At 44.8% G+C, this 12,843-nt stretch overlaps 2 protein-coding genes across 2 annotated transcripts in view; one reads left to right on the top strand and one right to left on the bottom strand.

Moving 5' to 3' along the window:
• Positions 1–2: 2 nt before the first annotated feature.
• On the bottom strand, positions 3–2,981 carry prr13 (proline rich 13). Its single transcript, XM_039006462.1, has 4 exons — positions 2,264–2,981; positions 1,899–1,953; positions 1,277–1,794; positions 3–467 (listed from the first exon to the last, which is right to left on the bottom strand). Exons 2-4 carry the CDS (start codon positions 1,912–1,914, stop codon positions 426–428), a joined length of 576 nt encoding a protein of 191 aa, XP_038862390.1. The 5' UTR covers positions 1,915–1,953; positions 2,264–2,981; the 3' UTR covers positions 3–425.
• Positions 2,982–6,782: 3,801 nt separating this feature from the next.
• The window catches only part of LOC120023950 (NACHT, LRR and PYD domains-containing protein 12-like), a 10,746-nt gene continuing 4,685 nt past the window's right edge, over positions 6,783–12,843 (top strand). Inside the window, exon 1 of the mRNA XM_038968053.1 lies at positions 6,783–6,919. The gene's annotated coding sequence lies outside the window, so the exon portion shown is untranslated. The remainder of the gene's footprint in view (positions 6,920–12,843) is intronic.

Below are 12,843 nucleotides of genomic sequence, written 5' to 3'. Positions count from 1 at the left end.
CATTCCAGTATTAAAATAAATATTTATTTGTTTTTTTACTGGGGAAATTCCACACATCTCTCTCACTCGCTCAGCTATAGCCTATATATTATTTATAGTTGGAAATATAATCAACCATTTGAAATATTACTTCTCATCAGTGTAAAGGCATAATATTATACATGATAGTGCATATCCTCATGACTGTGCACACATTCATAGGCCTATCCCTAAATGTTAAGACTATGAAGGCATAATTGTGTTCATTATACATACTTTTGTTAGTGTTATACAATTAATATTCAAATCATTTCATTCTTAATAATAGTCCCCCCCATCCCAACACATTCCTTCAACCTCGTTGCAATTTAGGTAGAAGAAGAGGCCATTTTCCCATTTCATTCAAGGATGTTTTTCTGACACTGTGTTGGATGTTGTTGGTGACATCACTCCTCGTCGCTGCTGCTGCTGCTACTGCTTGAAGAGTGCTGGGGAGGAAAAACATGAGCATTTTGGTCATTTAGCAGACTCTCTTACCCACAGTGATGTACAGTCAGTTCATTCAACTAGGTAAGACGACCACATAACAGTTGTAAGTTCCTCAATAAAGAAGCTATCGGTGAAATCCATGCTAGTAAGAGCTAGTACGTAACTCGTTATCATCTCGACGACTGAATAAAGAAAGGCGGCATCACTCACACAACCCCACAATGAAACAAGAAGAAAATAGGTGGACAGAACCTCGGAAACCCAGAAATAAATGATTGCATCAGATGCTCAATTAAGTTCCAGGGGTAGACATGTTTCAAAAGATACAGACAGAAGCACGGTGACAGCTCTACTCCCTCTCAGGCAAGCCTCACTCTCTCACAACAAAACAATAACATTTTTTGACAGCAGGATGAGAAACGAGATACTCACACAAATAAACAAAAAGTTTGGTACACACACACACAAATTATTAGTTCTCACGGCAAGAGCCTCATTTTCCAGTCTTCCTATGTCGTGTGATGAACAAAACGTGTGAGTATGCTAACGCGAGGAAAAACAGGTCAGTAAAATACCTCAGAGGGGGACCAGACTCAACTTAGAGTACACACAGTGGCCTGATCCCAAATGGCACCCTATTGCACTACTTATGACCTGGGCACTATAGGGAATAGGGTGCCAATTGGGAAGAACGGAGTGAGTCATGGTACCATCAGTGGGAGGTACAGTCACCTGTCAACTGCACTCAAAATCCACAGACCCTCCCTGTTATTGATTGACACACAAACAAACAGAGAGAGACACCCACCTTCCTGTGGCCTCCATGATGCTTCAGGTGTTTGTCGGCTTTGTGCGCCTTCTTCCCCTTCGCCTTCTTCATTTTTTTGTGCGCCTTGTGTCCAGGGACTCCCATCCCGAATCCCGCCACACCCCCAGCCATGCCGGGATGCATGCCCCCGGGGTAGACTCCACCTGGATGGACCCCACCAGGGTAGGGCCCTGGGTGAACTCCTGGGTAACCAGGTGCACCTGGTCCAGCTGGATAAGGGTGTTGTCCTCCTGGGTATTGCCCTCCTGGGTGTTGTCCGTAAGGCATGGATCCTGGAGGCATGGCTGGATTCATACAGGGGGCCATACCGGGGGCCATACCAGGGGGCATACCGGGGGCCATACCAGGGGCCATACCAGGGGCCATACCGGGGGGATAAGCAGGGTTTGTGCCAGGTGCGTACATGGGGTTCTGGCCTTGAGGGTGTGCTGGGTTTGGACCAGAAGGGAATGCAGCGTTGTAGGCTGGGGGGAAGGCCGGGTTCTGGCCAGGGGGACCTGAACAGGATTTCATAAACGTTGTAATATATCCGACTGATATAACTTTGGCGATAACATGAAGATAGTTATGGCATAATATATTATTAATATATTCTACCTACCTTGGTTAGGCCACATGTTGTGTCCTGAATATGAGTATGAAAAAGTGATGATCTCCTGGAAGAAACAAAAACAAAGTACTTTAAACAAACGAATAGTAGACAGGTAAAATTATATGCAACTTATTCATAGTCCAGTTATTAAATAGCCTATTCTAATGACAGCAACATCGAGTGGCTGTATCACAACCACCTTCCCACGATACACATAACATGAACAGGTTATTCCACTATAGAGTTTGGCCAATTATAACAAAATATCGACAAGTTACTATACAATAATTTGATTCTATAATAAATACTGTCGATTATCCTATGTAGATAACACATTTAATGCTTCTCAACGATCTGCAATTTGACTTTCATACCTGCGGTAGCTTCTTGATGTCGATCTGACAAAGTTTCTCACGAATTCGTTGCTGTTTCTCTTCCGGATAGGGGTGTGACTAGCAAGGAAATACAATCCTCGGAATTGGCAAGCAAGCCCCGCCCGTCAATAAAATGTTACGTGTGCTCTCTCACCAGTCTCCTCGATATTATTTATTGCTATTATGCGCTTGTATCGTTGGTAATGGATAGGTAAACACACCTAGGAAATTCAACTCAACAATACTGAATTGTAGGCTATTGCACAATTGGACATTACAGTCAAGTGGATTTCAATAGGGCACTGTAGGTGCGCAGTATGCGCACACAACTCTATGGGTAGGTCTATTGGACAGAATGCGTAAACGTGTCGTAAAAGATGTGCTTATCATCAGACAACCCCATAACATGTAGGTGCGCAACTCTATGGGTAGACCTATTGGACAGAATGCGTAAAAGTGTCGTAAAAGATGTGCTTCTTGTCAGACAAACCCATAACATAATGAACATACATACGTGCGACAGTAATATGCGAGAAGATAACATATGACGCGTAGACAAAGTTCAGATTCTGCAGTCTTGAAGAAATGTAGAAGATACCATAGCGCCAAAAAAAGGAGCAGTGTTTCAATCGAATTGGGTTTCTCAATGTCTAGGCTATCCCTTTATTGTAGATGTTTTTAAGGGAAAGATCTAGTCAGTTGTACAACTGAATGCCTTCAACTGAAATGTGTCTTCCGCATTTAACCCAACCCCTGAGGGGTTGAGTTAACTGGTGGGTTAACTGCCTTGCTCAGGGGCAGAACGACATATTTTTACATTGTCAGCTCGGGGATTGGAGCTAGCAACCTTTCGGTTACTGGCCCAACGCTCTAACCACTAGCTAGCTTACCTGCCGCCCCTCCTCACCAAGGTAAAATGTGTTTTATATTGGATATTCGGATTTCTCTTATCTATAGCTATTGAACATGACTATGAGATGGTGTATTCTGAATCAGGGTGGATGTAGAAAAATCCACACATTTTTAAAATAATAAGATTTCTGTTTTTTAAATCTTCAAAAGCTCCTAGAAAAAGTGTGCCATAACTATGAAAATTATACACTACATGGCCAAAAGTATGTGGACACCCTACAAATTAGTTGGATTCAGCTATTTCAGCACACCCGTTGCTGACCGGTGTATAAAATCGAGAAAACAGCCATGCAATCTCCATAGACAAACATTGGCAGTATAATGGCCTGTAATGAAGAGCTCAGTGACTTTTAACTTGGCACTGTCATAGGATGCCACCTTTCCAGCAAGTCAATTCGTCAAATGTATGCTTTTCTAGAGCTGCCCCATTCAACTGTAAGTGCTGTTATTGTGAAGTAGAAATGTCTAGGAGCAACAACGGCTCAGCCGTGAAGTGGTAGGCCACACAAGCTCACAGAATGGGACCGCCGAGTGATGAAGCGCAAAGCGCGTAAAAATTGTCTGTCCTCAGTTGCAACACTTACTATAGAGCTCCAAACTGCCTCTGGAAGCAATGTCAGCACAATAACTGTTCATCTGGAGCTTCAAGATGTCACAAGCCTAAGATCACCATGCGCAATGCCAAGCATCGGCTGGAGTGGTGTAAAGCTTGCCACCATTGCACTCTGGAGCAGTGGAAACTTGTCCTCTGGAGTGATAAATCACGCTTCACCATCTGGCAGTCCGACAGACAAATCTGAGTTTGACGGATGCCAGGAGAACGCTACCAGCCCGAATGCATAGTGCCAACTGTAAAGTTTGGTGGAAAAGGAATAATGGCCTGCAGCTGTTTTGTCATGGTTCGGGCCCCTTAGTTCCTGTGAAGGGAAATCTTAATGCTACAGTATACAATGACATTCTAGACGATTCTGTGCTTCCAACTTTGTGGAAACAGTTTGGGGAAGGCCCTTTCCTGTTTCCGCATGACAATGCCCTTGTGCACAAAGTGAGGTCAATACAGAAATGTTTTTTCGAGATCGGTGTGAACTTGACTGGTCTGCACAGAGCCCTGACCTCAACCCCATCGAACACCCTTGGGATGAATTGGAACGCCGACTGCGAGCCAGGCCTAATCGCCCAACATCAGTGCCCGACCTCACTAATGCTCTTGTGGCTGAATGGAAGCAAGTCCCCGCAGCAGCGTTCCAACATCTAGTGGAAAGCCTTCCCAGAAGAGTGTAAGCTTTTATAGCAGCAAAGGGGTGGACGAACTCCATATTAATGCCCATGATTTTGGAATGAGATGTTCGACGAGCAGGAGTCCACATATTGTCCACATAGTGTCCACAAAGTGTCCACATATTGTCCACAAGGTGTCCACATAGTGTATATCCCGAATCAGGGGAGGATGGACAAAAATCCACTGCTTTTTTGTTGTTGTTGAAATGACCTTTTATTTGTTGTTAGTTCTTTTGCTTTCAATCTTCAAAAGCTCTTACACAAAGCGTGCCATGACTATGAAAATTATATATTCTGGGGAGGATGGGCAAAAATCCTTAGCTAATGTTGTTGAAATTATTGTTAGATTATCTTTTAAGCCTGGAATTGTTGTCCATCCTCCCCCGATTCAGAATATATCTATTTTCATAGTCATGGCATGCTTGGTTCAGTAGCTATTGAGGAGACAATACAGAATATCCACTGAATATCCAGTATAAAACACATTTTACCCAGGTTCCCAAACCTGTTGCAATCCTATTACCCGCTACAGCTCTCACTCTGATGATACTAAAATTGACAGTATTAATCAGTACACAGTCTATTAACCCTACATGGGACGGCAGGTAGCCTAGTGGTTAGAGCATTGGAATGGTAACCGAAAGGTTGCAAAATCGAATCCCCGAGCTGACAAAGTGAAAATCTGTCGTTCTTCCTCTGAACCAGGCAGTTAATCCACTGTTCCTTGGCCGTCAATGAAAATAAGAATTTGTTCTTAACTGCTTTGCCTAGTTAAATAAAGGTACAAATAAAATACATCATAGGCTACAATCACAAACATGCCCTGAGCCTAATATTAGAAGAATGTGGGTTGGCAGGTAACCTAGCGGTTAATAACATTGGACCAGTAACCAAAAGCTTGCTGGTTCGAATCCCTGAGCCGACTATGTGTCGATGTGCCACTGAGCAAAACACTTAAACCTCAACTAAGTTGCCCTATGACTACATTGTAATGTGAATACTAGTGGACAATTTTCCAGCTCCTCTTTTAAAAATAATTGACAGACTTGTGAACAATGAGATTCTGAAGTGACAATTACTGGATGTTAATGTGGGAAGACTGTGATGGAAATTTTTAACATAGTCAATGTTAAGTAAGGCATAGTGGTTAAGATAGATCACACTGCCCGCACCCACCTAGTTAAGAGGGATACCTACAGCACCAGCTTGTCACCAAGCTTGGGATCCCCGGGACTGAACACCTCCCTTTGCAACTGGATCCTGGACTTCCTGATGGGCCGACCCCAGGTGGTGATGGTAGGCAACATCACCTCTGCCACACTGACCCTCAACACAGGGGTCCCACAGGGCTGTGTGCTTAGTCCCCGTCTGTTCTTCCTGTTCACCCACAACTGCGTGGCCACGCACAACTCAAGCACCATCATCAAGTTTGCTGATTACAAACGGTGTTGACGATGATAGCCCTGAACACCGGCGACGATGAGACATCAGTGACCTGGCAGTGTGGTGCCAGGACAACAACCTCTCCCATACACATCAACGGGGCTGTAGTGGAGTGGGTCGAGAGCTTTAAGTTCCTCGGTGTCCAAATCACTAAGGACTTAACATGGTCCACTCACACTCGTACAGTCGCAAAGAAGGCGCGACATCACCTCTTCCCCCTCAGGAGGTTGAAAAGATTTGTCATGGGCCCTCAAATCCTCAAATGACTAAATACTCAGAAGTAACTGAAATACATATTTCAAATACATGTAACGGAAATACTCTCCTTTTACAAAAAAAAAACGACATATAAATACTTTAGTAACCTTAACACATAGCAACCTCGTTAAGAGGTGTGGAACTCTTGGCATAACAGGTGTTGGGTTGACAGTCGCTGGAGTTTTGAGTTCTGATCGGGGCTACCTCCCAATTCGCTACATTGGTGTCAGAAGTGGTAATGATGCCCGTGAGGCCATCGGAGAGGCGTGATATGCGTGAGGGACTTGGTATAGAGAAGCATGGGGGCACGCTCTCCCAAAGGAAGAAGGTAGTGTAGCGACCTTAAACCAACACTATAGCGACCTTATCAAGAGGTTAAGATATCTTGACGTAATGGTTTGACAGTGACTGGACCTGGGTTTGATTCCAGTCGGAACTTCCCCTGGAATTCGCTACAATACTACCCCAAGGAATAGTCCGTGTGGACATTTTTACAGTTGGGTTGATGTTTCAAAGATTATTCATTAACATAAATATAAACAACAATTGTACACCCAGAACATTCCCTTGCTGACATGATGTATTGCTGGTGGTATTATGGTATCCAAAGGTCAGCTGGCTGCCCAACCCAGAAGGTGAAAGAGTGATATGCTATCTCAGAGGTGCACAAACACATTTTCTCAAGCAGTCTTCAAGAACAGACCATGAAGATATTTCAGGGTTTTGATGTCCTGATGTTCGAGTTGTGATTCTAGCCATAACAAGGTAAGGAACCAAATGTATTATATGAAAGCATATGTATTGTATTGTGTAATCCTTTTTAATTTAGGAAATCTGTTACCAAGTATTCCCAAGCATAAATAGAGAGACTATGTAGTCATATCCCAAAGTAATCAAGGTTTGAAATGATTATGTTTTTGCTAAATACTGTATCTGTTTGGGCTTCTTGCAGTCAATTTGCAGTGTACAAATTATTTGTAAATTGCGAGTTCAAATCTCATCACTGACAACTTTAGCATTTTAGCTCAATATCAACTTTTTAGCTACATTGCAACTGCTTGGCATGTTAGCTAACCTTTCCCATAACCTTAACCCTTTTAGATAACCCTTCCTTCCCCCAACCCTAACCTAACTCCTAACCTTAACTCTTTAACCTAACTCCTAAACTTAACCTTAACCCTAACCCCTAGCGTAGCTATAGTTAGCGAGCTAGCTAACATTAGCCTCCTAGCTAGAATTCATAACATATACTTTTAGCAAATTCGTAACATATTGTACGTGTGCAAATTCGGAACATATTGTAAGTTTAGCAAATTCGTGACATATAATACAAATTGTAATTCGTAGCATATCATAGGAAATTGGTGATGGAAATCCACAAAATGATTACATACCATATGAAACGTAACATATTGTAAAAACTATTGGTCGCTAAATCCGGAGAACTTACAGACCATGTAAAAAAACAGTTGGTCACTAAATCCGTCGAGAAGGACCGCGTAAAAACGGTTGGCTGGTATGCCCTCACCCGTCTGAGCGGTCGGCCGTGAATGCCCTCACCCGTCTGAGCGGTCGGCCGTGAATGCCCTCACCCGTCTGAGCGATCGGCCGTGAATGCCCTCACCCGTCTGAGCGGTCGGCCGTGAATGCCCTCACCCGTCTGAGCGGTCGGCCGTGAATGCCCTCACCCGTCTGAGCGGTCGGCCGTGAATGCCCTCACCCGTCCTGAGCGGTCGGCCGTGAATGCCCTCACCCTTCTGAGCGGTCGGCCGTGAATGCCCTCACCCGTCTGAGCGGTCGGCCGTGAATGCCCTCACCCGTCTGAGCGGTCGGCCGTGAATGCCCTCACCCGTCTGAGCGGTCGGCCGTGAATGCCCTCACCCGTCTGAGCGGTCGGCCGTGAATGCCCTCACCCGTCTGAGCGGTCGGCCGTGAATGCCCTCACCCGTCTGAGCGGTCGGCCGTGAATGCCCTCACCCGTCTGAGCGGTCGGCCGTGAATGCCCTCACCCGTCTGAGCGGTCGGCCGTGAATGCCCTCACCCGTCTGAGAGGTCGGCCGTGAATGCCCTCACCCGTCTGAGAGGTCGGCCGTGAATGCCCTCACCCGTCTGAGCGGTCGGCCGTGAATGCCCTCACCCGTCTGAGCGGTCGGCCGTGAATGCCCTCACCCGTCTGAGCGGTCGGCCGTGAATGCCCTCACCCGTCTGAGCGGTCGGCCGTGAATGCCCTCACCCGTCTGAGCGATCGGCCGTGAATGCCCTCACCCGTCTGAGCGGTCGGCCGGGAATGCCCTCACCCGTCTGAGCGGTCGGCCGGGAATGCCCTCACCCGTCTGAGCGGTCGGCCGGGAATGCCCTCACCCGTCTGAGCGGTCGGCCGTGAATGCCCTCACCCGTCTGAGCGGTCGGCCGTGAATGCCCTCACCCGTCTGAGCGGTCGGCCGGGAATGCCCTCACCCGTCTGAGTGGTCGGCTGTGAATGCCCTCACTCACTCGCTTCTAACTGATTGGTCTGGTTCTGTCTTCTATAGTGCTGTCCTGTTAGAACATGATGTTGAGGTCCATCACTGTACTCTTGATAGTCACCACCACACACAGACACACAGACAGCTGTTTCCATTTGAGGATGTTGATATGATTTTGGGAATCTGAATGACTTGGAATCTTATTTTTGTGGTTCTATAAAACAAAGATATGAACACACGTAAACAGTATTAGTTAAGGGTTCTAACTATGCAATGTACATATATGTACATGAGTAAATGGCATTACACGTATAACATGTCTATAAAGGTCTATAAACACGGCATCAATATAAAAAAAAAAACTTCAACATTCACCTCTTGGAGAGAGAGAGAGAGAAAAACAAATTACTCTGATTGACAAAGGGTCAAGATTTATCATGTCTGCCCTGGCACCAAAGGGTCATATATTACTCTGCACATGAGCAAGCTCCAAGAACTGTCTTGAGATGACTCTAGAAGCTCGCAGATGGCAGCGCAATAAAACCCCTTAATAAAGGCCACTATGGAAAACGCTGTGGTAGCGTGTTCATGCAAAATACTATATTTACCAATACAACAATTAATCCCACTTCTGTAAAAGTACTTGTGCAACCAATGCAATAATAACACTTATGGCAGTACAGAATAATACTACATATGACACAATTAAATCAAATGTTATTGGACATATCCATATATCCACAGCAGATGTTATGAAGGGAGTATCAGCATGCTGGTGTTCCTAGCTCCAACAGTGTCAGTAGTATCTAACAATTCACAACAATACACACACATCTAAAAGTAAAAGAATGGAATTAGGTTGAGCAATGTCGGAGTGACACTGACTAAAATACAGTAGAATAGAATACAGTATATACACATATGTTCCATTATTAAAGTGGCCAGTGATTCCATGTCTATGCACAGTGTCTTTGGAAAGTATTCAGACCTCTTGACTTTTTCCACATTTTGTTATGTAACAGCCTTATTATAAAATTGATTAAAACCATTTTTTGTTAACTCAGCAATCTACACACAATACCCCATAATGACAAAGTGAAAACAGGTTTTTAGAATTTTTTGCTGATTTATTAAATATAATAAATAGAAATACCTTATTTACATAGGTTTTCAGACCGTTTGCTATGAGACCTGAAATTGATCTCAGGTGCATCCTGTTTCCGTTGATCATCCTTGAGATGTTTCTACAACTTGATTGGAGTCCACCTGTGGAAAATTCAATTGATTGGAGTCCACCTGTGGTAAATTCAATTGATTGGACATGATTTGGAAAGTCACACATCTGTCTATATAAGGTCACACAGTTGACAGTGCATGTCAGAGAAAAAAACAAGCCGTGAGGTTGAATGAATTGTCCGTAGGGATCCGAGACAGGATTGTGTCGAGGCACAGATCTGGGGAAGGGTACCTAAAAATGTATGCCGCATTGAAGGTCCCCCAGAACACAGTGACCTTCATCATTCTTAAATGGAAGAATTTTGGAAATACCAAAACTCTTCCTAGAGCTGGCCGCCCGGCCAAACATAGAAATTGGGCTCCTGAGTGGCGCAGCAGTCTAAGGCACTGCATCTCAGTGCTAGAGGTGTCACTACAGACACCCTGGTTCAAATCCAGGTTGTATCACAACTGGCTGTGATTGGGAGTCCCATAGGGTGGTGCACAATTGGCCCAGAGTCGCCCGGGTTTGGCCGGTGTAGGCCGTCATTGTAAATAAGAATTTGTTCTTAACTGACTTGCCTAGTTAAATGAAGGTTAAATGAAGGTTAAATAAAAATAATAAAAATGGGGGAGAAGGGCATTGGTCAGGGAGGTGACCAAGAACCCGATGGTCACTCTTTTTCTCCCCAATTTCATGGTATCCAATTGGTAGTTACAGTCTTGCCTCATCACTGCAACTCCCGTACGGACTCGGGAGAGGCGAAGGTCGAGAGCCGTGCGTCCTCCAAAACACAACCCAACCAAGCCTCACTGCTTCTAGACACAATGCACACTTAACCCGGAAGCCAGCCGCACCAATTTGTCAGAGGAAACACCGTACACCTGGTGACTGTGTCAGCGTGCACTGCGCCTGGCCCGCAACACGAGTCGCTAGTGTGCGATGGGACAAGGACTTCCTTGCCAGCCAAACCCTCCCCTAACCCGGACGATGCTGGGCCAATTGTGCGCCGCTCCAGTCGCGGCCGGCTGCGACAGATCCTGGACTCTAACCCAGAATCTCTAGTGGCACAGCTAACACTGCGATGCAGTGCCTTAGACCACTGCACCACTCGTGAGGCCACTCTGACAGAGCTCTAGAGTTCCTCTGTGGAGATGAGACAACCTTCCAGAAGGACAACCATCTCTGCAGCACTCCACCAATCAGGCCTTTATGGTAGAGTGGCAATACGGAAGCCACTCCTCAGTAAAAGGCACATGACAGCCCACTTGGAGTTTGCCAAAAGGCACCTAAAGACTCCCAGACTATGAGAAACAAGATTCTCTGGTCTGATGAAACCAAGATTGAACTCTTTGGCCTGAATTCCAAGTTTCACGTCTGGAGGAAACCTGGCACCATGCCTACGATGAAGCATGGTGGTCGCAGCATCGTGCTGTGGGGATGTTTTTCAGCAGCAGGGACTGGGAGACTAGTCAGGATCGAGGCAAAGATGAACGGAGCAAAGTACAGAGAGATCCTTGATGAAAACCTGCTCCAGAGCACTCAGGACCTCAGACTGGGGCGACGGTTCACCTTCCAACAGGAAAACAACCCTAAGCACACAGCCAAGACAACGCAGGAGTGGCTTCGGGACAAGTCTCTGAATGTCCTTGGGTGGCCCAGCCAGAGCCCAGACTTGAAACCGATCGAACATCTCTGGAGAGACCTGAAAATAGCTGTGCAGCAACGCTCCCCATCCAACCTGACAGAGCTTGAGAGGATCTGCAGAGAAGAATTTGAGAAACTCCCCAAATACAGGTGTGCCAAGCTTGTAGCATCATAGCCAAGAAGACTCTGCCAAAGGTGCTTCAACAAAGTACTGAGTAAAGGGTCTGAATACTTATGTAAATTTAATATTTCCGTTTTTTATTTGTAATATATTTGCAAAATGTTCTACAAACCTGTTTTAGCTTTGTCGTTATGGGGTATTGTGATGTCATTATGGGGTATTGTGATGTCATTATGGGGTATTGTGATGTCATTATGGGGTATTGTGTGTAGATTGATGAGGGGGGAAAAAAACATGTAATTCATTTTAGAATAAGGTTGTAACGTAACAAAATGTGGAAAAAGTCAAGGGGAAAAAGTCTTTAATATTTTCTGAAGACACAGCTTTCTAAGGTGCATGGTTGAGTAGCCTGATGGTAGCTGGCTAGTGATGGCTATTTAACAGTCCGATGGCCTTGAGATTGAAGCTGTTTTTCAGTCTTTCGGTCCCAGCTCGATAAACAATACACAACGTAGCATTGGTAACTCTTAACATTGAAGAATAGTAACAGTTATGCAGTAGAACAAATGGTCTGAAACTTATCAAAGTAACAGGAAGTAATTAGTGGTAATTACCTATTATTACACAGCGTGTAAAAACCCCCCAATAAACCCCACCCTGCAACTTACAATTTGATGCAGGCACAACATTCAGACATACGTGTTACTGTTGAAAAATAAAAAGTCCTCCGAAACGTTCGTCTTTTCCCTTCGGATGACGAAGTGTGCGAGTGTCCAGATACGCGCTTCATTTGGAAAACTGTTCGGGAACAATGATAGTCTCATGTTTTCACAACAAAACATTTAATTAAACTGTTGGCAGCCCCTTTCTCTACACGCTCGAGAAAGACAAGAAGAAGAAGTGTTGGAGTTGGAAACGCACCCAGTGGTGAGATTGAGATATTCTGTAGCTATTACAGCTAACGTGTCAGCCTATTAGACATGATAATATAACAAATTCCCTATTACTAGACTATTGAAAATGAAATAGGCCTACAAATTCAATATAATTGTAGGCTAACTCTGTAAGCAACCAACATCATCGCCTGGGCCTATTCGTTCTCTTCCAGACTCATGGATGTAAGGTTTGGATGGTAGAATATATTAACCAGTCCATCTACGATGATTATTTTATATCAGGGTTTTTTTTTCGGGCTTGTGCTCATAAAGGCCTGTGGATATGAATAAACTCTAATGTGCAT

This window comes from Salvelinus namaycush, chromosome 2, assembly GCF_016432855.1.
Source record: "Salvelinus namaycush isolate Seneca chromosome 2, SaNama_1.0, whole genome shotgun sequence".
Lineage (NCBI taxonomy): Eukaryota > Metazoa > Chordata > Actinopteri > Salmoniformes > Salmonidae > Salvelinus > Salvelinus namaycush.
This window is presented reverse-complemented; position numbering and strand designations above follow the sequence as displayed.

Coding starts and splice junctions, on each gene's coding strand:
- prr13 (XM_039006462.1), bottom strand. Junction 468..1,276: donor ATCATGGAGGCCACAGGAAG/GTGGGTGTCTCT, acceptor TTTCCTCCCCAG/CACTCTTCAAGCAGTAGCAG.